Source organism: Otolemur garnettii, unplaced genomic scaffold, assembly GCF_000181295.1.
Source record: "Otolemur garnettii isolate 467f Iridium unplaced genomic scaffold, OtoGar3 scaffold00247, whole genome shotgun sequence".
Taxonomy (NCBI): Eukaryota; Metazoa; Chordata; class Mammalia; order Primates; family Galagidae; genus Otolemur; species Otolemur garnettii.
The window spans coordinates 939875-963366 of NW_003852642.1; the positions used below are offsets into that span (position 1 = coordinate 939875).

The 23492-nt window shown below is 36.6% G+C and overlaps 3 protein-coding genes across 3 annotated transcripts; 2 read left to right on the plus strand and 1 right to left on the minus strand.

Moving 5' to 3' along the window:
* Positions 1–1488: 1488 nt before the first annotated feature.
* LOC100949002 (olfactory receptor 5D16) lies at positions 1489–2433 on the plus strand. Its single transcript, XM_003802395.1, has one exon. The coding sequence runs from the start codon at positions 1489–1491 to the stop codon at positions 2431–2433; it is 945 nt and encodes a 314-aa protein (XP_003802443.1).
* Positions 2434–12939: 10506 nt separating this feature from the next.
* On the plus strand, positions 12940–13875 carry LOC100942789 (olfactory receptor 1020-like). The gene has a single exon (XM_012813141.2). The coding sequence runs from the start codon at positions 12940–12942 to the stop codon at positions 13873–13875; it is 936 nt and encodes a 311-aa protein (XP_012668595.2).
* Positions 13876–18938: 5063 nt separating this feature from the next.
* Positions 18939–19877, minus strand: LOC100943104 (olfactory receptor-like protein OLF2). The gene has a single exon (XM_012813142.1). It carries the CDS (start codon positions 19875–19877, stop codon positions 18939–18941), a length of 939 nt encoding a protein of 312 aa, XP_012668596.1.
* Between the last annotated feature and the right edge of the window lie 3615 nt (positions 19878–23492).

Genomic DNA, 23492 nt, shown 5'->3' on the forward strand with positions numbered 1-23492 from the left:
GATTCTTGGTATGAGTGACTTATAGTAGTAAAACAAGGAAAGTTCCAGATGACCAGATATTTTGGCTGCTCTAAGATGCTGAGTCATCCCGGATATAGCATTGCCAGATTTAGCAAACAAAAATACAGGATGCCAAATTAGATTTCAACCTCAGGTAAACAAATAATATTTCTAATGTGATTATGCCTCGTGGAATATTTCAGACATGCTTACAGGAAACAATTTGTTATCTATCTAAGATTCAAATTTAACTAAGGCCATTCAGTTTATCCAACAACACTACCAGAGCACAGATTTGAGATGTCCCACCATTTTGTGTATTAAAAAAGGTTTTCTCATGCATGGCTTCAGAGTGTGGTGACATCTTTAGATTCTCATCCATATTCTTGGCAGGTAATATGGGGACACGATGAGTATTTCTAGGTGACTTGAAGTGAGAGGAAAGAAAAAGATAATGCTCTTGTCAGTGTTTATGGATTTTTAACAATACTTCTTCCTAAATGGTGTCATTTCTTTAACTTTGATTCTCTATGTTGCATCTTAACACAGATATTCAGAACATCTTTTAGGCCCTCAGCACTTCCACTGAACTATTTAATAATTTCCATAGTTTAAAGATTATCTTAAAGGTGGCCGAAAGAATTAGCAAAGTGGAATATGAAAATGTAATCTTTGCAAAATAAAATATTAGGGTCTCTGCGTGTAATGAAGTTCAGAGATGGATACACAGGAATGGATATACAGTTAAGAGTCAAGAAAACTGGGTTCGTTAATCATCTAATAGGTATATGTCATTGGGCAAGTCATGGATCTTCTTCCAACTTCTACTTTCTCATCCTTAGAATAAAGCTGTTCAGTAGATAGTTCTTTGTTGAATAAAATGGAGAAATTATTGAATTTTAGTCAAAAAGAAAGCTAGTGACTAAGATGCTAAACTAATAGTCAACCAAGAACATGAGGGTAATTATTGGTCCTTCTTTCTCTGTACCAAGCTATGTGCAATAATACTACATGGAAAATATTGATAGCAATAATTCTAGAAGCAATTCATATGTTTCCACTTTTCATTAGTAATTGTAGCACCAAAATAACAAATTATCTCATTTTTCCAAATAACAAATTATCTCATTTTTCCTGGACTTCTCTCCTTTGTAGAATTCCTAAAGTTCAATGTTTTACATGAGGATTTAACTGCATGTTATCATCCAAGTTCTTGAGTTGATACTTATCAGACTGTTATGGTTTCAAAATTATATTAAGAACAGGACCAGAATTAATTTAACAATTTTAGAGAAAGTAACATTTATTAGTTAATCTAGTTTTTAAACTTTGGTTACGTCTGTCATGATACTTAACCATGATAGTAACAGAGAACTATTTGTCTCATCTTAGGTTCTGCAGAAGGGACAGTTAAGCATGATTTATGTGTCAATCACTTTTCCATATTTTATTTCCAATATTGATTTTCAGATTGTACCAAAGGGAAACATGTTTCTGACAGAGAGAAATAGAACTTCTGAGGCCACGTTCACCCTCTTGGGCTTCTCAGATTACCCGGAACTGTGGCTTCCCCTCTTCTTTATATTTCTGGCAATCTATACCTTCAGTGTGGTCGGGAATCTTGGGATGATTGTGACCATCAAAATTAACCCCAAACTGCACACCCCCATGTACTTTTTCCTCAGCCACCTCTCCTTTGTGGATTTCTGCTACTCCTCCATCATTGCTCCCAAGATGCTGGTGAACCTGATTATGGAAGACAGAACCATTTCATTCCCAGGGTGTATGGTGCAATTCTTTTTCTTTTGCACCTTTGTAGTGACTGAATTGATTCTGTTTGCCGTGATGGCCTATGATCGCTTTGTGGCCATTTGCAATCCTCTGCTCTACACCGTGGCCATGTCCCAGAAACTCTGTGCCTTGCTGGTGTTTGGATCATACGTGTGGGGAGTAGGGTGTTCCTTGACGCTCATGTGCTCTGCTTTAAAGTTATCTTTTCGGGGTTTTAACACGATCAACCACTTCTTCTGTGAGTTATCGTCCCTGATATCCCTGTCTTGCTCTGATTCTTCTCTCACCCAGTTGCTTCTTTTCACTGTTGCCACTTTTAATGAGATAATCACACTGCTCATCATTCTCACGTCTTATGTGTTCATCCTTGTCACCACCCTGAAGATGCATTCAGCCAGCGGGCACCGCAAAGTCTTCTCCACTTGTGCCTCCCACCTGACCGCCGTCACCATCTTCCACGGCACCATCCTCTTCCTCTACTGTGTGCCCAACTCCAAAAACTCCAGGCACACAGTCAAAGTGGCCTCCGTGTTTTACACAGTCGTGATCCCCATGCTGAATCCACTGATCTACAGTCTGAGAAATAAAGACGTCAAAGATACAGTCAGAAAAATAGTGAACACAAAATTGTTTTCGTATTGAATGTGTGCACTAGTATACATTCAATTTGGTTATGCTTTTTGAATGACAGTACATCCAGAGTTCTTTAAAACAGAACATGAAATTTTCAAAAATTAAATTTTATAATGGGATGATTTTAATTTTAGGTCATCTTGGATAAGGCTGACAGCCTGACCTTGATTTCAGTCTTTGTCTACAAAGTGATATAAAATGATTTATGTCATAAGGTATTATATGAAGTGTATTAAAAGGTAGACAACATATCTGACATAAGGTAAATGTACAGTATAGGCTAATTCTCTCATTTTTTCTATCTTTCTTGGTAAAGGATAGGCCATACGTGCTAATTTAACAACCAATCTTGTATTGAAACCTAAGTGAAATAAATAAATTTTAGGGAAAAAAAGACCCACCTTTTAGGACCTCAAAATCCAGTGGTATTAGTAAATTGTGGGGAGAGTACTTCAAATACATTTAGGGATATAAATTATATTATTTTATGATCACATGTTATTTTAATTTGGCCTAGAAGGATGGAAAGGTTGTTTTTTCTGTGTGTTTGTTTGTTTTGAGACAGTTTCACTATCTCGCTCTTGGTAGAGTGCCATGGTGTCACAGCTCACAGCAACCTCAAACTCCTGGGCTTAAGCAATTATCTTGCCTCAGCCTCCCAAGTATCTGGGACTACAGACACCTGCCACAATGCCTGGCTATTTTTTTTTTTTTTTTGTATTTGTCATTGTTGTTTCATTGGCTTGGGCCAGTTTTGAACCTGCTCCCCTCGGTGCATGTGGCCAGCACAGTAAGCACTGTGCTACAAGCACTGAGCCAGGATGGAAAGATTTTTAAGAGAAACAAAAAGCAAGACAAAAGTCTTATTCAGGAGTAAAGAACATGGACAATGTTCAGGTGAGGATTGTGTAAGGTTCAATAAGTATTTTTAAATAACGATTTTATATTATATGCTTGCAAGGTCTCTTGCTACAGGCTTGAAGAACTGCTTGATTAAATGTGATGTTGCTACTATTTTAAATTATTTCAGAAAAGAGTTCCAGTGTGGAGAGTGAAAGAAGGTATAAAAGATTTAGAAATATTAGATTGTTTCTTGGAATATTGAGAACATAAACTGAGATGATGTGTTTACTTTCAATGTTTATCATTTTCCATTGCCTACCGTGCAGAATAAATATTGATAGGGCAACTTGAACAAGTGTATATCACAGTTGGCTCATCTGGTCTCTTAAGGCAGTTTTCAAAAACAACTGTGTGTAGTTGTTATAAATATTGAAAGCTAATTGTTTTGTCTTGCTTTGAATGTTGTTTTAAATTAACTGTCATTTTAAAGTAAAATTTAAATAAAGAAATAAAGGTCAAGGTTATCATGAATCTTGAGAAGATCTGATATTTTTCAAATAGGTTTAATGTTTATTACAAGAAATCCTCATACACACAGGTATCTGATTTGGAAATGTTTTAAGACAATATTATCTTTTCTCTCATCTCTTTTATCATATATTTTACCCAAATTACTTATAAATACTCTTCATGTGTTTGATAGTCTTTGTGTTTTTGGATGAAATTCTAAATTAAGTCCAAAAACTATGAGAGAAGAAATTCTGGCTGTTTGCGGAGGGGAAATGGATACTTCAGAGCTTCAAAGGAAGATGATTCTTTTGTTACAGGCTAATACACCTATGACCTTACACTGAAGCCAGAGCTTATTTGCCATTCAGAAAACCCTAATGCCCATAAGAATTATACTGAATGGAGTCTACTCCACTGGAGTTCTAGAAATATAATAGCAAAGCATGGATGAGAACACACCACTGTACAGTATCATATATCAAACATTAAGTGTACTATTGAGCCCTGACTTCAAAAATATTTCTTTTCAAAGCATTACTGCCCATTGATGGTGTATTTGGTCACTTAAGGGCACTGACAAAGATATGTAAGGAGATAAATGCTGCTTTTTTGCCTTTGAACCCAACATCTATTCTGAAGCCTGTGCATCAAGGGGTAATTTGGACTTCAAGTCTTATGATTTCAGAAGTACATTTGGCAAGGCTATAGCTATCATGGGTAGTGATTCCTCTGATATATGGGTAAAGTAAATTAAAAATTTTCCAGAAGGATTCACCATTCTAAATGTTATTGAGAACATTTATGAATCATGGGAAGAGGTCCAAATATCTGCATTAACTGGAGTTTGAAAGAAGTTGATTCCAACCTTAATGGACAATTTGAGGGGTACAGACATCACAGGAGGAAGATGTAACTACAGATGTAAAAATTGCAGGGAACTAGAATTAGAAATAGATCTTGGAAAAATAACTGAATTGCTAAAATCTCATGATAAAATTTGAACAGATAAGAAGCTGCTTTTTATGCATGAGCCAAAATCATGTTTTATTTTTAAAGTGGAATCTACACCTTGTGCAGATGCTGTGACACAGTTGAAGTGATAACAATGGATTTAGGATATTACATAAACTTAGCTTATGTAATTGGGATTGAGATGCTTGACTCCAATTCATTTTTTTGAAAATTAAATGAACTTTATCCAAACATACAAAGAACTCTTAAATTCAACCAAAAAAGTAAACAACCCAATAAGAAAACAGCAAAAGATCTTAACATACACTGCCACAGAGAAGATATCTGGGTGACAGTCAGTCAGTGACATGAAGAGATACCAACCAGCATATTCCCTTAGAGAAATGTAAATCAAAACTGTGAGAAACCACTACACACCTGAGGGAATGCCTAAAACCCAAACGCTGACAACACAAGTGTTGGAAAGGATGTGGAGCAACTGGACCTCCATTCACAACGGACTCAAATTTTGAAAGAAGTTACTCTGGGGGCATAATGCCTTCAAATAGCATCACATGTTACAGGGAAATATTTTGTGGAAGGAGGAATTCATCAACACAGCAAAGTTCACTGTTACTGTGTGTGATAAATTCCCACACCCACCCCACCTTTCAGCAACCACCACCTTGATCAGGCAGCAGCGATCGACACTGAGGCAAGATACTGCAACAGCAAAGTGATTATAACTCTCTGAAAGCCCAGATGATCATTAGCATTTTTTAGCAATGAAGTGTTTTTGTTAGATGTGGTCTTGCTATGTTACCTGACTAGACTTGAACTCCTAGACTCAAATGATCCTCCTGCTATTTTGCCTTCTAAATAGCTAAGGCAAAAGGCACATGCCACTGGCTGGCTTGCTGTTTAAACATAATGCTATTTTACATTTAGTAGGTTACAAGATAGTGCAAGCATCACATATATGTACTAGCAAACCAAAGAAGGCGTGTGACTTACTTTACTGCAATATTCACTACCTTCATTGCATTGAAGACAATTGCAATGTCTCCGAGGTACCCTTCTATGATTATAGTGTTATGTGACTAATTACTGGCTGTAAGAATGGAGTTATATTCTGTTTTTCTGGCAAATAGGACGCTTCTTTGATTTTGAAATGTTTTAAACGAGTTCCAATTTTGCATATCATCTGTGAGGCTTTCAATTTCAACATGAAGTTTAGAGAAAAATATTCCACTTTTGTGCCTCCAACTAGAACAGGAGGAGGCGCAAAAGTGAAATATTTTCTTAAGTTTGTTGCTACCAATATTTTGAATCAGACAATTCTGTGCCATGAAGATCTGTCCTCAGCATTATGGGATGTTTTGCAGCATCCCTGTTCTCTAACCATTAGGTGCCAACATCCCCTCCCTGACACATTTGTGACAAACAAGAGTGTCTCCAAAAATTGCCAGATCTTCGCTAGGGAGCAAATTGATCCCAGTGAAGAGCCACTGAACTCAAATTTATCAAAATATTAGAGCTCTAGCGTCCTCAGGAGAACCTTAAGTATTGAAAGTCTTGTGTTTAAGACGCCTTATCAGCTCTCCAGCTGCTCCTCTTTTAACCAGTCACCTATCTGAAGATGATTGTAGACCTTTAGGGACACACGGTTACTCTCCCTGTAGTGTGGATAATTGTCAATCTCCATAACCTATTAACATATATACAGGAGTCATACTTTTCCTATGTAAAGACTGATTTTCATTGCTTGTCTGTTTTATATTCAGCTTTACACACTAAAAAATAAGCATCAGCTTTCTCTTCTATCCCAATGTTACTTTACAGATAACTCTCCCAGTTACCCGTGGAAATAAAGCACATGGAGCACTTCTCAGATACCTGTGTGTCTGGAAAACAACAACATAAAGTTTCTTTTGCATTTTCCTAATCAGATATACATACACACTTTATACACATATATGTATTCTAATCAATCAATTATTAACTATGAAGGTCAATATGTATGGATCAGTATGTATTTTTCATTCTGTTACTAATACCATCTTAGTTTTCCACAGGGACTCGACTTCTGCTATATTTGGTGGGTCTCTGTCTTTGCACCCAATACAATTTGGGAAAACAGTCATGTCCAGTCATTGACTCAGTGAGGAAGACACTGAGCCAGCAACTCAGCTGTAAAATTTTGCTGGAATTATGGGAAAACTAGAGCTTTGTTTGCCGAGGCTAATCCTGTGGGCACATGGAATTTGCTCATAACTTTTCACTTTTCTCTTGGCCATGAACAAAAAGGCCTACCTGAGACTTTAGTCATCAAAGAGGAAAGCACAGCAGAGAGCTAGAGAAAGGAAGATAACTGATGGCAAAGTTTTGGAAGAAGGAGATTCTCTCTTGGTTGATTGAAGTCCAAGATTTTTAAGTTAGAACAGCAATAAATTATTACATTTGTTTAAGCCAGTTAAAAAGTTATTCTGTCATATCCAAACAAAAGTTGATTTAAACAACTCTTTGCAAGTATCATCTTTATTAACTATGTAATATTATAGTACCTTGAAGTAGAATGAATTCAAGACAATTGAAATTACACACACACACACGCATATATCTCTCTCTATATATATATAGATATATGCATATGTGTGTGCACTCGTGTGTGTATATATTTGTATATGCAAAAAAAAATACACACTTCAAGAAAGGAAAAACCTGTATTGAAATTGTAATATTCAATATATACCAATAATATTCATTACTTTGTATATTGTATCTCTTTTAATTTCAGAGGTCAAACTTGTCTTGAGTATTATAATTTTAATACAGTTTTTACTTTCTTAAAATGTGTGTACATTTTGGTGAGTATCCTCTGTAGATATCTTTTCATTGTACTGATTTCTTAATTAGGCAACATTCGCTCTACATCTCTAAATCTCATTTTTAATTCTTCAATCATGCCATGGACTTTCTAGTTTTTATGTATTTGCTTATGTCATCTCAGTAACATTTCTCATTGGTATTCTGTACTTGACCAAATTCTTGCTGCCTAGTCCGAGTTACCATGTTATTTTCCTCTTCTATTTTGTACCTATAACAGGACCCAGAAGAAAATACCCACAGAGTGAATGTATTGGTTGAATAAAGGCTTTCTGATATATACTGATGTTGGGTGGCCAGAATTTAATTTGGGTACAAATTCAAACCTATCACAGTACTGTTTATACATATGGGATAATAAACATATGTATAAACTCTGATATACATATCAGAGTTATTGAATTCATTTATAATTGTTTTTTCTTCATCATGTAGACTTTCAAGGGCATCTATTTCTCAGTCACTAGATTAATACCTTTTCCCTTCTTTTCAGTTTATTTCATCAACACTTTCCATAGAATATTCCAGTAGCTTTTGGAGAAATTGATTTGAGTTGGTTAAATCAAATTAGATAACATATATGAAATCTGATTTTACATAGAGTGATGTACCATTTAAAAAACCAAAATATGTTTCCTTGAGGCATCCTCGATATGTGGAAAAACAACTTACATCATTTATGTTTAATCATCTCCCAAGTGGAATTGTTTAATCACTTGCTTATCTTTTCCCACTGGAGATTTGGATATCAGAGTTTGGGTTCTTGGGATCTGATGTGAGATAGAAACATTGATCTCAAAATCATCAAGGAAAATTTAAAAGGTCTTGCTTCTCCTGAGGAACCACAGCCTTCTTAAGGGAGGCACAATTTTCTTTTGCCAACATAGAAGATCTGCCCACATGGAGTATGAAAAGTGTTAAGTTGGATAATTTGTTTTAATATCTAAATGTCAAACTTAATATTTGTGGTGGAGAATGAGCTGGGCCTCACAGCAGTAAAGTAAGAAGGTGGATGAGAGAAAGTAGAGACCAGGTAAGTATTTTTAACATAATCCTAGGATATTAGAACTGGATGAAATTTATACATGGAAACTAATGCTTTGAGAGTAAGTATGACTTGAATAACACAGCTGTTAAATCCTCAAGCTGTTTCCAAAGAAAATCACAGCAATAGCAAACAAGCACATTTAGCATATGATATTCTTAAGAGGATGTTTAGTATTATGCACCTCTGACTAGGGATCGGAATGAAAACACGGTTCTCATTACATGTTATTTTTTTTAACGTGAAGCAGATTTAGGTATATAATAAGTATGACTCAATTTTTATATAATATTATTTATTCTGTCTTATGATAATGCATTGATGCTAACAGTTATCTATAAACAAGTGATAGGACAAGAGTAGGGTTAGAAAATTGACTTTAAGGGAAAATAAATTTTTTAAAGTACTGTATTAATACAGCTCAATATAGAGAATTTACCACAGTAATATATCTTTTTGCTGAACATTTTCAGAAACCTCCATTCTCACCTGCCTATTCTTAGAGAAACATTTCCTATGCCATTATCATATTTAACTTTCATATTTTATTTTGGATCTTTCAAGTCTTTTTCACTCTTCAGTCATAACATTTTTGAAAGATTATTCCAGATGACATTCTCTGTGTAAATAGATTTAGTTGTCACTTTAATCCTGGAATCAGAAATAAGGTTTTTTGATAGGAAAATATCTTCAGCAAAGAGGGGGTTGTTTTCCAACGGCCCAGACTCCAAGCTTCGTTAACCAACCATTGTCCCTAAGGATGAGCTTCTTTCTGTGATGCCCGTCCTTCAGTGGTCGGCAGTCATAATTACCAAAGTAGAGGATGGCACACACCTGAGCACTTACATCCAACTTCCATTCTTTAGCAACTGAATCGAACTGTTATCTTTCCATCGTTTTCACAGCAGTGGCTGTTGTCCCAATCCTTGATCAATTCAGTCTTCTCTCCCATGTCTATAAACAGGAACAGAGGGGCTGCCACTACATTAGACTTGATACTTTCTAAGGAGGAAACTGTATGTATTTCAGAAAGGGAGAAATCCAAAGAGTTAACTAATAGCTTAATGATGCTTTCCTCTCCAATTATGACCCCCTTTCTATATCAAAAAAGGTATCCCAGTTGATAATATAATAGTAAATATCAATGTCTAATAAAACCCAACCTTTTCCCAATGGTAAAATAACAATACCTGCTATTTATTTAGTTTTTGCTGTATGAAAAGCACTTTTCAAAATATGTTACAGGTTTCAGCTCATTTGATCTTCTTCATAACCCTGTAAATAAGTGTTAGTATAATATAATTTGCATATCTGAAAATAAAACCACAGAGTTATTGAAAACTTGTCTAGTATTAAATATTAAATGGGAGAGCCAGGATTTAAGCCCAGGTAGGCTGGTTCCAGAGACCATGTGCTTCTCTCCATGTCACACTGCATTCGTTTCAGTGTTAAAAGAAGCAAATCTTCCTGTTCTAGCTATAACCTAGCAAAAACTAAGTTAAATTTAAATTGTATTAAGTTTAGCCCATTGAGTTTTTAGGATCACATGATATTATTTATCTAATCCTTTTAAGTTCCACCACCTGTTCCTTACCTCCATCTCCGGAAGGGCGATGCTTATTGGAGAAGCCACTAGCTCAGGGATACTGAACATCTAATATCTAGCCCTGCCTCTTCTATTGTAAAGCTATGAAATCCTGGGCTGATTAATTGGGGTGCAATCACCAGGGTTTTGTTGTTGTTGTTGTTGGTCTGAATTGAGAGGCAATTAAGTTTTAACATTTTTAAGTGTTAGAATTAAATCATATTTCAAAGTACTTTGAAAATTACAAATGGAAATTGTTAATTCCAGATATAGCACACTCAGAACTCACCTGATTTAGTTGGCTACATGCAAAACTAATGTAGAAAAATAAAGATTGAGCAATAATCTAGAATCCATGGTGGTTATAATATCTCCATGTCATTCTATGTATCCAGAGAATAAATTCTTCAATAGTTTACTCTCTTGATTATTAACCCTAAATGTTTACAATATTTTAAGAAATAGATTTAGTTTTATTAAAAACCAGCAACAAATTGGGCAGGAAAGGATAGGAGATTAACACTTTGGCATTATTGTTAGACCCGGTTCTGGGATGGTGTCCATGAGAAGAAATTGGAAATATATGCCAATTATGAAGTTATTTAAGTACTGAGCTTGTAGGAGACAGTTAATCATTTAAGGCTGTAAATAAGAATTTCCCGCGACATAAGTGCTGATCAACTAATTAGTGGGTAAAGAAAATGTGTTGTCTATACACAGAGACAAAAAAAAAAAAGGAATGAAATAATGTCTTTCACAAAAATTTGAATGAAACTGGAAACAATAATCCTAAATCAAGTATCTCAGGGATGGAAAAACAAAGGCCACATGTCCTCCCTGCAAGTAGAAGCTAACCATGGCTATGTGTGTTCAAATGTGACAGAATGGACATTGGAAAACAAGAAAAGAGGAGGGTGAGAAGGGAGTGACAGATCAAAAGTTACCAATTTGGGCAACGCCTGTAGCTCAATCAGCAGGGTGCTGGCCCCATACACCTAGGGTGGCAGGTACAAACCCAGCCCAGGCCTGCTAAGCAACAAGGACAACTGCAACCAAGAAAGAAGAAAAAATAACCAGGCATTGTGGCGGGCGCTTGTAGTCCCAGCTACTTGGGAGGCTGAGGCAAGAGGCAAGAGAATCACCTAAGCCCAAGAGCTGGAGGTTGTTGTGAGCTGTGATGCCATGACACTCTACCCAGTGTCACACTAAAAGCCCTGATTTGATCATGTAACCAAAAAATGCTTGCATCCCCTAAAAAAAATTAAAAATAATGAAATTACAAAGGAAGGCAAGGACAATAAAAGTAGCAATAATTCAGAAGGTTAGGTAGGTAAGCCCATTTACAAATTTTTCTATACCTTTTTGCTACAGAAAACATGGAAATATTTCTGGCTATCATCAATGTACATGCCTGGATTGAATACAATCCATTTTTTAAGCATGAGGATTTTTCTAGTTTTATTCCGTAGCTTGGATTCCAGATTTTTTCTTTTTTTTTGAAGTTTTTGGCCAGGGCTGGGTTTGAACCTGCCACCTCCAGCATATGGGACTGGTACTCTACTCTTTTGAGCCACAGGCACTGCCCTCCAGATACTTTTAAAAAAATATATGGATTGACCTAGAAATTTCTATATTTCTCCTTCAAATGACAAATGAATAAGTTGGTGAGGACATTAAGATTGTGGAAGGAAATTTATTTAGCACTTATGATGGTATGGGAAAGATAAAATAATTCTCATGTTATAGATATGAGATTGGCTTGCTCAAGGTTTCACAGTTACTGAGTAACAAAGCTTGGATTCAGTCACTTAGATAACTTGAATTCAGAAGCTTCGTTCTTCCAATTCTGTCAGTAAACCTCAAATAACACTTAGGAGTTTCTGTGTTCCTTTGAGGAGAAGCCTCATCTCCAAGGGAGAAATACAGAACGTTTGTCCCTCTATGCACAAGTCTTCACCTGGAACAGCAACTCTTCTTCTGTTGTAGAAATAGACAGACAATAAAAAGACAACAGACATAAAAACATGGGGTTATTCATTCAGAGTTCAATAAAGCAAAGTGGTTATCCACTTACACTTGACATTAGCAGCAGATAAGAGAGTTGACAGTAGGGTTGAAGGCTGGGTTGATAGTTCAGCTACTGGTTTGATGGAAGTGCTGTTTAATGTGGAAGACAATAGCTTTAAGAAATAGAGATGGTAAATTACTGATTTACTTTTTTAAAAATGGAAAATCTATGCACTATATTTCAGAGTTCCCCAAAATCACCATACGTAGGGGAAAATGGGAAATTGTAGCTAAATGCAACTTCATGTATGAAATATTCATTACAATATTTTACAAAGAGTTGGCCAACACTCTTAAATGAAATATTAATGCACAGACATTGCTGAAATGTCAGCAGTGCCACACTGCCAATACTGTAAATATTTTGTAAAATTTCATAATGAGTATTTTGCAAATAAAGTTCCCCCTAGCTTCAATCTCCCACTTCTCTCTATGTATGGAGACTGTTGAGATACCCTGTAAACTAACTGCAGATGTCATGCCTCATTTGTTACATGCCCAAGTGGATTTAGAATCACTGTTTTATTCATGGTGAACTTTTTATTTTCTTTCATTTTTATTTTGCCTGCGTCCAACATTTCTGTCAACACTCGGCTGCAACTCCAGAAATCCAGACGTGCTGCAGATGATGATGGAGCTGGAGAATGGCACTGTGACGACTGAGTTCTTCCTCCTGGGATTTAGTGATCATCCAGAACTTCAGAGTGTCCTTTTTGCTGTGTTCTTCTCCATCTACTCTGTTACGATGTTGGGGAACCTTGGGATGATTTTATTAATCACAGCCAGTTCCCAGCTGCACACACCCATGTACTTTTTCCTCTGCCTGCTGTCCTTCATAGATGCATGCTACTCTTCTGTCATTGCCCCCAAATTACTTGTGAACTTGGTTTCTGAGAAGAAGACCATTTCTTACAATGGCTGTGCTGCACAGTTATATTTCTTCTGCTCTTTGGTTGACACAGAGTCTTTTCTTCTAGCTGCCATGGCTTATGACCGGTACATAGCAATCTGCGATCCATTGCTTTATACGGTCATCATGTCCAAGAGGGTTTGTTGCCAGCTTGCAATTGGAGCATTTTTGGGGGGCACTGTTAGCTCGATTATTCATACTACTAACACATTTCATCTGTCTTTCTGCTCCAAAGAAATTAACCATTTCTTTTGTGATATCTCCCCACTCTTCTCTCTGTCCTGCTCAGACACTTATATGCAAGACATCATTCTGGTGGTCTTTGCTAGTTTGGTGGAGGCTATCTGTCTTCTAACAGTTCTCCTCTCTTATGTCTGCATTATAGCGGCTATCCTTAAATCAGGTTCTGCTGAGGGAAGAAGAAAAGGGTTCTCCACTTGTGCTTCCCACTTGATAGTGGTCTCCATTTATCATGGTACCTTGATCTTCATTTATTTGCGTCCTAGCACGGATCATTCACTAGATATTGACAAAGTAACCTCTGTGTTCTATACATTGATTATACCTATGTTGAACCCTCTAATTTACAGTCTAAGGAATAAGGATGTAAAAAATGCCTTTATAAAAGTGATTGGCCGAAAATTGCTTTCTTAAGAAAGGATGATACTGGGCCTGATGACTTTTCAGCAGTGTCTGTGCCTTAACATTTCATTTAAACTGTTGGAAAGGCCAATTTAATGTGGGTGTTCTCTAAACCTGTGCGTGATGATCCCTCAACCCCATAATAGGCTCAGAGTCCAACATGAGAGCCTGACCCTCTCACATCACTTATGTCGATGATTTTAAGGTTGAAATTTCTAATATTTGTTTCAGGGGCAGGTTTAACTTTTATTTATTCTCCTATATTCCATAGTCTTACTCCTTTTCTCTTCCCACCCTAAACTTTCATCACAATTACTCCTAATAATGGAAAACCCATTGACATAATTCCTTTCTGGTATAATAAGATGAATGCAGTGCACTGGGACTTCACATCAATTAATGGTGTAGCTTAGCTGTCCAAATTCTGCCCCTTCCAAAAAGCCTTCCGCAAATGTTAATCCCTGCACAGTTTTGTATTCTGAATCTCCCTGTAGTGTCACATGATTACTCAGATTCTAAATATCTCCAGAATTTTAAATGTACTTGTCTCATCATTTTCTACCTTACCTCACAGTTATTTGTATCTGTGTACTAACCCCTACCAGAATTACTTGCTAACTCTTATTCATTACTTTATATCTTGCCTATTTATCTTCCCCAGTGTGGATCCTGGGTCAATTTTGACAAAATAAATATGAGTCTACTATTTACTGTTTTTAAATCATATGCCTCTATTCGAAGAAACCAGTTATGTCTCTTGCAGTATTGTTGGTTCATCCTCCAGAGTGATACTACGAAAAAAATGATTACTACTGGACATTGCCAATTGTGACTTTTTAAAATTTGCAAATACTGTCTAAATTAAAATCTGGCTCATCACATATTTTCTCAAGATTATCTTGAGTCTGAGGTTTCTTTATTGGTAAACAAACAGCTAGAATTTTTGAGGGAAGCTGTACTCCGAGAGCCAGAGGTGGAAACTGGAGCCCACGAAGAGTGAGATGAGTAGTTAGTTCATTGCTGGGTTTTGGTCTAGAGAGAAAGGGTGGCTGGAAAATCTACAGTGTCAAACTGAAAGGTGAGGTAGAATGACTGAGTGGAAGGTGGATTAAAGAGGAAAGCCTTCTGGCCGTGAAAGTAAATTCTGGGTTGTAAATCTAGACTGCAATCCCATTCACTGAGGTGGGATGTACTTTTACAAGAAGGAATTTTTCCATACAGCTGGCTGATGAGATTAAGTATGACCAATGTGCGCTTTCAACAAGAAAGACTGGAATGGCTTCCTGAGATGCCATGAATGAGAACTGAGTGCTTTGCCCACACACAGAATGTAAAATAGTCTTTGAAGTATATGGGTTCACAGTAGATAGATCTTGCTTCTTTTGTAGCTAAGTATGCCATCTTTGTCACATCCTTTGGGATAAGGCCTCACAAAGTAACATAAAATGAGGTATTCAGGGATATATTGTCTAAACTCACTTTTTGGGGTTGTAGAGTCTGGGATGTAAATCAATAGGATAGTTTCAGACATCTAACAAATGGAGTGGTGTGGCCAGCATGGACAGCCATGAACAAACCTATACTCAGTTCTAACCAGGAATGAAGTCAGGGTTCGAAAAAATAAGTCCTACAGTGTCTGGTCAGAGAGCTACGAATATGGCCCAGGGAGAGGTTCTGCATCTGGAGTCTGACCAGCTAGGTGGGCAGACTCTAAAGGGGATAGAAGACAGACCCTGGAGACTTGATTTCCTGGTATTATGCTGTGAATAATACCATCCACTCTTTCAGTGCTAGGAGCTTAGTCCCTGATAGTTACCATGGCATCTTGTGAGACTGTCTCTTGACCAATCTCAGAGTGTGTGTGTGTGTATGAATGATGGATATAAATACAGATATAGATATATAGAGATAATAATATTCTTTATATATATTACATTCATTCAAGAGATGAGGAAACTGAGACTTAGTGTTACATAATATGACTAAGGTCACAAAGCTAAGAAGTAAATGATGGTATACAGATTTGAATCCATGTCTGTTTTCTTTCTTTTTTTTTATTATTAAGTTATAGCTGTGTACGTTAATGCAATCATGGGATACAATGTGCTGGTTTTATATACAATTTGAAATATTTTCATAAAACTGGTTAACATAGCCTTCACAGCATTTTCTTAGTTATTCTGTTAAGACATTTATATTCTGCACCTAGTAAATTTCACATGTACCGTAGGTGTGGTCCCACCAATTACCCTCCCTCCACCCACACTTCCCCCTCCCCTCCCTCTCCCCATTCCCCTTCTTCTTGGGCTATAATTGGGTTATAGCTTTCATAAGAAACCTATAAATTGGTTTTATAGTAAGACTGAGTACATTGGATACTTTTTCTTCCGTTCTTGAGATACTTTGCTAAGAAGAATATAAATTGTGGTATATGTACACTGTGGAATATTTTGCAGCCTTAAAGAAAGATGGAGACTTTACCTCTTATATGTTTACATGTCTGTTTTATTTCTAAGTTCAAATTCTCATCTTAAGCTTTCACCCATCTTCCTTATTTTCTCAAAATGAAAATAAACAGAAAAACCAAACAAAATTATGGAGGCTTGACAATGTGTAGTCTATTAAATTGGTATCTTTGAAGAAAAAGGTGAAGAAAAATATAAAACATACATGTGAAAAATATGTTTTATATTTTTTCTTACATATATGTGAAGTAATGAGAAGGGAATCCAATCTTATAAAATATCACTGAGTTTAGTATTTTATAGATAGTAATAAAATTAATATCTTTTACTGGAGCACATTGAGTTGGGAAAGGATTTGGGCAACTATGGAGAATCCCTGAGAAGTGATGTATGTATTCTATGAACAACAAATACATTATTTGAGATTATAGAGGGAAATAAACAGTTAAAAGATACTAAAGTATTTTTGTTGCACAACTATGTTCAATCAGTAAGTTAAGACAAATATTTTGCTAAAAATTTAATTTTTTAATGAGTCATTTAATTCCTATAATTTTTTGAAACATCTAATACCCATTGAATTTTATAACTAAAAGGATAAAATGAAAAGCCCTAAGTGAAAAACCCCACATAACCCCTTAACCTGTCCTCCTGGGACCATAGAAGATTGACTGTAGGTTTCTTCCATGACCATGACAACAACTTAAAATAAAAGGAATACATTTGATAATAATCTGAATTTTTTTTTTTTTTTTTTGGCCAGGGCTGGGTTTGAACCCACCACCTCTGTCATATAGGGCCGGCACCCTATTCCTTGAGCCACAGGTGCCGCCCAATAATCTGAAATTATAATTTTCATGGATGTATTATAATCTCTAAGTGATTATGTACAAACAACATATGTAATTAATTCAATTATTGGGATTTATTATAGAATTTTCTAATATCCAACCATTAAGAGATAACCAGTATTAGCATTTTGTTTAGACTACAATTCCAGTTTATTTCATAGTTACACAGAGAAGCATATTGATAATTATAAGTGATAGAGTAATGTAAATACAACTTGTTCTTCATGTTTTTCCACATATTTTTAAGTTAACAACTGTTACTTTACAACTTAATCTATATCACTTGGGAATTTCATTTTTTTTAATTTTAAATGACATTAAACATTACCATGGTATAATGCTATGACTTCATCAAGGGAGACTGAGGGAGATTGAGGCCCCTTTTCCAGCAGCCTTTGCAGAAGGCCCACATTCTTCACCGCTGACTTCCTGTGGGCAGTGCTGGATAGTTGTCAACAGCACTGTACCTGCTCACCAGAATAAGGACAAAAAGGGGAGCACACAGGCTTACTCTCAGACTATGGGGTGCAAAAAATCTCTGGGGCCGCTGATCCTGGGGACATCTGCTGACATAATCAAAGCCTACTGGTGAGGAACAGTGGGTCCAGAAAGAGATGTTCTTTATGTCAAATGATCTCTGTCCCTGATAACTTACTTCAAATCTAGGTCAAAAGGCAAGAGGTATTGATGTATTTCACAAGAGGTGAAAATACTAAAATAAAATACAGTAAAGGAATTCTTTTTCTGGCAATTTTACAAAGCCTCCTTTTTGCATAATTTTTGTAAGGGCATTGATTTGCTTATTGAATAACTACTTTTACATGTCATCCTGGACCCAAACATTATAGGTAACAAAACAGAAATAATGGCAAACAATACAAGAGCCTTTCTTATATGGAACTTTGAGTTTAAAAGAGCAAGAGAGTTCTTATTTATTCTTCCTCACTTAGTTACTGCTCATTTACTTCAAAGTGCTGTGTTGGATATTCATGTGGTAATAACATTATCAAGGAAGAACCCAAAGCAGACTAAGTGTGATTGTGTCTCTGAGACTTTATCTGAGAAACTATGATTATTAAACCCATTTTTTTATTACATCTCCTTCCCTAGCCTCTACTTTCACTGCCTGCAATGAATTGATATTACACTATTATATTGCCGAGTCCTTCCGAGGGTTAACTACCCTTAACCCCAGAGTACTTTGGTAGCAAGGCTATTGTAGAACACCCAGTTTGCTACTAATTAGAAGCGAGCTTTTCATTTCTTTGGTTTGATTATCAGTGTATTGACTTCTTTTATTTTTTTAATTTTATTTTTAATTAAATAATAACTGCATACATTTATGGGGCATGATATGATTATTTGATATACTATGTAGAATGCTTACATCAAACCGATTAACATAACCATCACCTCACTTACTTGTTTTTTGTGGTGAGACATTCATAATTTACTCTTAGTTATTTTGAAATACACCCTTGCATTGTAAATTTAGAGAGGCTCATGTGGGAAGAGGGTTTTCTATAATCCATGTATAATCTGGGACATGCTTATGAACAGAAAAGGGAATTATGAAAGGCCTCTCTCTGCAAAACAGAGAAGACTAAAAATGATAATTCTGGTACCCTGCACATGATTTAGGCACAAAGCAAATAACTGAAAATACCTTGAAGGTTGCACTGAGACTGCAGGAATTCAGGTCAAAGCAAGTGAAATTCAATTCTCAAAGTCTGAGTATTTTTAAATGGACATCATAATTTCATCCAGAACATAACTTAGTGTTTATTGCTTTTTTCAGAGCACCTTTCACATCCTTATTCCTCAAGCTGTAGATGAGTGGATTTAACATGGGTATGACAACTGTGTAGAAAACGGAGGCCATCTTATCTGTGTCCATGGAGTAACTGGAGCTGGGTCGGAAGTACATGAACAGGAGCGTGCCGTGAAACACAGCCACGGCGGTCAAGTGGGAGGCGCAGGTGGAGAAGGCTCTGCATCGTCCCTCTGCGGAGTTTATTCTGAGGATGGCAGCTACGATGTAGCCATAGGAGAGAAGCACAGTGACGACGCTGAAGCCCACGACGCAGCCGATAAAAGTGAACATTACTATCTCGTTCACAGACGTGTCAGAGGAAGACAGGGCCAGCAAGGGCGGGATGTCACAGAAAAAGTGGTTGATGATGTTGGAACTACAAAATGACAATCTAAATGTGCAACAGGTATGGATTGCAGAATCCACCAGCCCGACAAAGTAGGCAGCGACCACCAGCCGGGTACACAACCTCCTAGACATGGTGATTGTGTAAAGCAGTGGGTTGCAAATGGCAACATAACGGTCATAGGCCATGACAGCCAACATGAGACATTCCACATCTGCAAAGGCCCCGAAAAAATACATCTGAATAGCACATGCATTATAGGGAATCCTCTTTTGTTTAGTTAAGAAATCAGCCAGCATCTTGGGAGAGACAGTGGAAGAGTAGCAGACGTCACAGAAAGACAGATTGCTCAGGAAATAATACATGGGTGTGTGAAGTCTGGGGTCCATCTGGATCAGCAGGACCATCCCGAGGTTGGCAACCACAGTTACACCATAAACCAAGAGGAATACTAAAGAGAGACCCTGCTGCACATCCTGTCTGCCAGAAAGCCCTAAGAAAATAAAGTAACTAAACACGGTGCAGTTCCCAATGGTCATCACACAGATCCAGAGGTCCCTGGATGGGGAGGAAGAAAAGGGAAGTGGGAGATTAACACCATCTTACTATGTAAATAGTCTAAGTGCTGGTCCTTTTTGTTGTAACAAAATATATATATATATATAAACAATGCTACAATTATTTAGAATAAACTGACTCTCGAGAAATACACCCATTTAATGTAAACCACCTAACGAAATGTGAATGGTTTTATAACCATGACATCCCTTATACATGTAAGGCGTGGTACAGAGGTTGTAGCACACTTTCATCAAATTAAATCACGTTATTTTCATACACACCTATTATTATGTATGTTGATGATGCGTTTTGGTACTTCTAATATGTTAAGGCATCCTCAGAGTTCAAGGTAATAGCTCTTACAATGAGTTCATCCAGATAACCCACATCTTCTGACAAAATTGTCATTTTCAATTTTGTAGAAACGTTGTCTCTCATGCTAGAGAGGCATGGTTAAGTGAGAAGTGCAAATAATTATATACCATTATTTTTCTGTCAAAATCCAAACTGTGGAGCAGGCAGAGCAATGACAGATTCCTCCATGTGAAATTCCTCCACTCCCCATCAACCCTCATGTCCTATCCAGCTTCAGTGAGGCAGCCTGCATCCCATAGTCACCGGGACACAGAGAGCCTGTGGTTCACAAACCACTGGATAGAAAGATTGGTGGTTGCTAGAGAAGCAAGCAAAAGGGCCTCCATGAACAATGAGCTACAATGGACAGATCAGAATACTCCGTGGCTAACCATGCTCCCCTCTGATAGCTACCAATGCTCAGAGGAGATTATAAAGCACATTTTGAACCTGACTGTAGGGATGCTGGGAGCACAGGTGACAGAAAACCAGGAAGAGGACTGTGGTCACTGTGTGAGTTCTGCCCTGACCAAAGAGAATCTACATGGCCCATTCACCAAATGATCAGATGTGTAATGATAGACATTCTTACACCCATGGTCCTACAACCACAGAGGTTTATTTATATTTTTTTTAATTTCATAATTTTAATAAGAATAAAATGGACATTAACATGTTCTTTTTCAATTACCACTCTTCATACAATAACCTTTTATTAACAACTATCTTCCCCCTCTTTTTTAAATTAAATCAAAGAGGTAGATCATTAATGCATTTATGGGGTACAATAGGCTGATTTCATATACAATTGGAATGCTTACATCATACTGGGTACTACATCCCTCACCTCATTTACTTAATTATTGTTTTAAGACATTTATACTCTATACAAAAATAAAGAGGTAGATGTATGGAACAGAATTGAGAACCAAGAGATGAACCCACACACTTATCGTCATTTGGTCTTCAATAAGCCTATCAAAAATATAAACTGGGGGAAAGACTCCCTATTTAACAAATGGTGCTGGGCAAACTGGCTGGTGACTTGTAGAAGACAGAAACTGGACCCACACATTTCACCGTTAGCAAAAATTGACTCTCACTGGAGAAAAGAGGTTCATTTCTGAACTGTGTTTCCACTCCAAGGCCCCAGACGTTGTAACATTGTTTAATTGCATTCTTTGATTCCTGTTTCCCTTGTATACCTCTGAAATCCGAAGGAAAAGTTGGTGGTGCTAGGGAAGCCAGTTGAATTCTAGGTCCTACTGTTGTATTTTGTCCAAACTAATTATAGCCTATTTAACATTATACATGTAAAGTATCACAAGAAGGGAAAAACAAATGCCATGTATATTCAATACTCACCTGGGACTAGTTGATCAATTCACATTCTTTTATATTTTATTTTATTATTTATTATTATTATTATTATTTTGGCTGGGGCCGGGTTTGAACCCACCACTTCTGGTATATGGGGCCGGTGCCCTACTCCTTATAGCCACAGGTGCTGCCCTCAATTCACATTCTTTTAGAGTCTCCTTTGGTTTTGTAAGATGACAAAGAAATATTCAAAATAAATCAGAAAAAAATCTAAAATATTAGTGCCTGATATAAAACTATTCACCTTTTTGTCAGACACGGATTGATCAGCATTGATCAATTGTCAGCATTGTCTCCTGACTGACCTGGGTAATATAACTAGCTCTGTGTCTGGTCCCTAGATATTTAACACTTGGTCTCTCAGGAAAAAGTGACAGATAGAATAATACAGTTTAACATCTAGTATTTTAGAGAGGTAGGGTAATTAAGAAAAAAATGCAGACCTTTCATTATTTTTTTCTTTTGTCTCTGTGTAGCCTAATCCCCCAAATTATACCTAATTAGCAAAGTAGAACAACTCTAGTCAACTAGCATAATTTCCAGCTCACCAATATCTACAGAGACATTTTGTTTTAATTGCTACTATATACTGTACAACACAAATCCTCATCCACTTACACAGACGTATACATACACAAGCCCTCTTCCCTAAACACATTCACAAAATAAGATTTTTTTTAAAGACAGCAACAATTAACTGTGATCACATTGGGATAATCAGGTTTTGCTGTCTGTAACATTGGGTTTATAATTTTGAAACAAAAACGATGTCAGAATAGACACACTTTATATATAAATAATGTTAGAAGGAATGCATTCATTTCTATTCACATACATTGATTTCTTTAATTTATCTCTGCTAATGGTCATTTGGTTTATATACAATTCTTCAAGTCTGGTAGGAGCAAAACTATATATACAAAATTTATCCTATCCCAAGTGCTTCATTAAAATATACTGTAAGAAGTGGCCTTTAAAGATGAGAGATTTAGGTCAGGTATTTATGATATCTAATTATCAACACATTATCATCTATTTCATATATTATGACGTAGGTCCTGAGTTGTTTCAAACTCATTCAGTGATGTAGAATGTACAATCCAGAGCTAATAAGTAAACTTCCGCAGATCTCAGGCATCATGTTTCATTGCATCCATTGCATAAAGTATAAGAAGCATATTTGTCTTAAGAGGCAGTTTTCTTAAATTCTCTCATAGAATGTAGTAGTGTGTTTACACTAAAGCTATGTCTGAAAAATCAGGAAATGAGCCACTCAAAGACTCCTCAGAGGTCACGCAGTTCTCACTTCTCACGCAGAATAGGATCCCAACAGTGACTGAGTCCAGCAGAAGTGAGTAAGAAGGTGTGAGACCTTGAGAGCTGATTTGTGTGGTATCTATCAGTTAGGCACTTGGCCATTATTAATGTCGGTGCTGATACAAAGCGATGCGGAAGAACCCCCAGTGCATGGTCCAATTCCAGGACACAAAAGCTAAAGAAATCTCTGCCTTTGAAGTTTTGTAACCTGGCAGCCTTGGGGTATATTTTTGTTGTGTCATCCACTGCCTGGCCTTTGATAATGTGTGAATCCTACAGTGCACTGCCAAGCATAGGTTACTGTGGGATCTTGAAATGCCTATTGTTGATTGACACTTTAAGAAAACGCATAATCATCATATAGTTACACCTCTTAAGTCTTAGTGTGGATTATGTAATTGCCACAAATAACTAATATGAAAAGTTATTCAAAAAATACAGAAAAATGTGCAAAGCATATAACAGGTTATGCCTCCAATGCTTCAGGTAATTTCCCATTTCTTCTGAAACCCCATCTGGAGTAAACTGAGTCATAAGTTTAG

Excerpts from the sequence above, each read along its gene's own strand:
- LOC100942789 (XM_012813141.2), top strand. The coding sequence starts at position 12,940 with ATGATGGAGCTGGAGAATGGCACTGTGACGACTGAGTTCTTCCTCCTG.
- LOC100943104 (XM_012813142.1), bottom strand. The coding sequence starts at position 19,877 with ATGACCATTGGGAACTGCACCGTGTTTAGTTACTTTATTTTCTTAGGG.
- LOC100949002 (XM_003802395.1), top strand. The coding sequence starts at position 1,489 with ATGTTTCTGACAGAGAGAAATAGAACTTCTGAGGCCACGTTCACCCTC.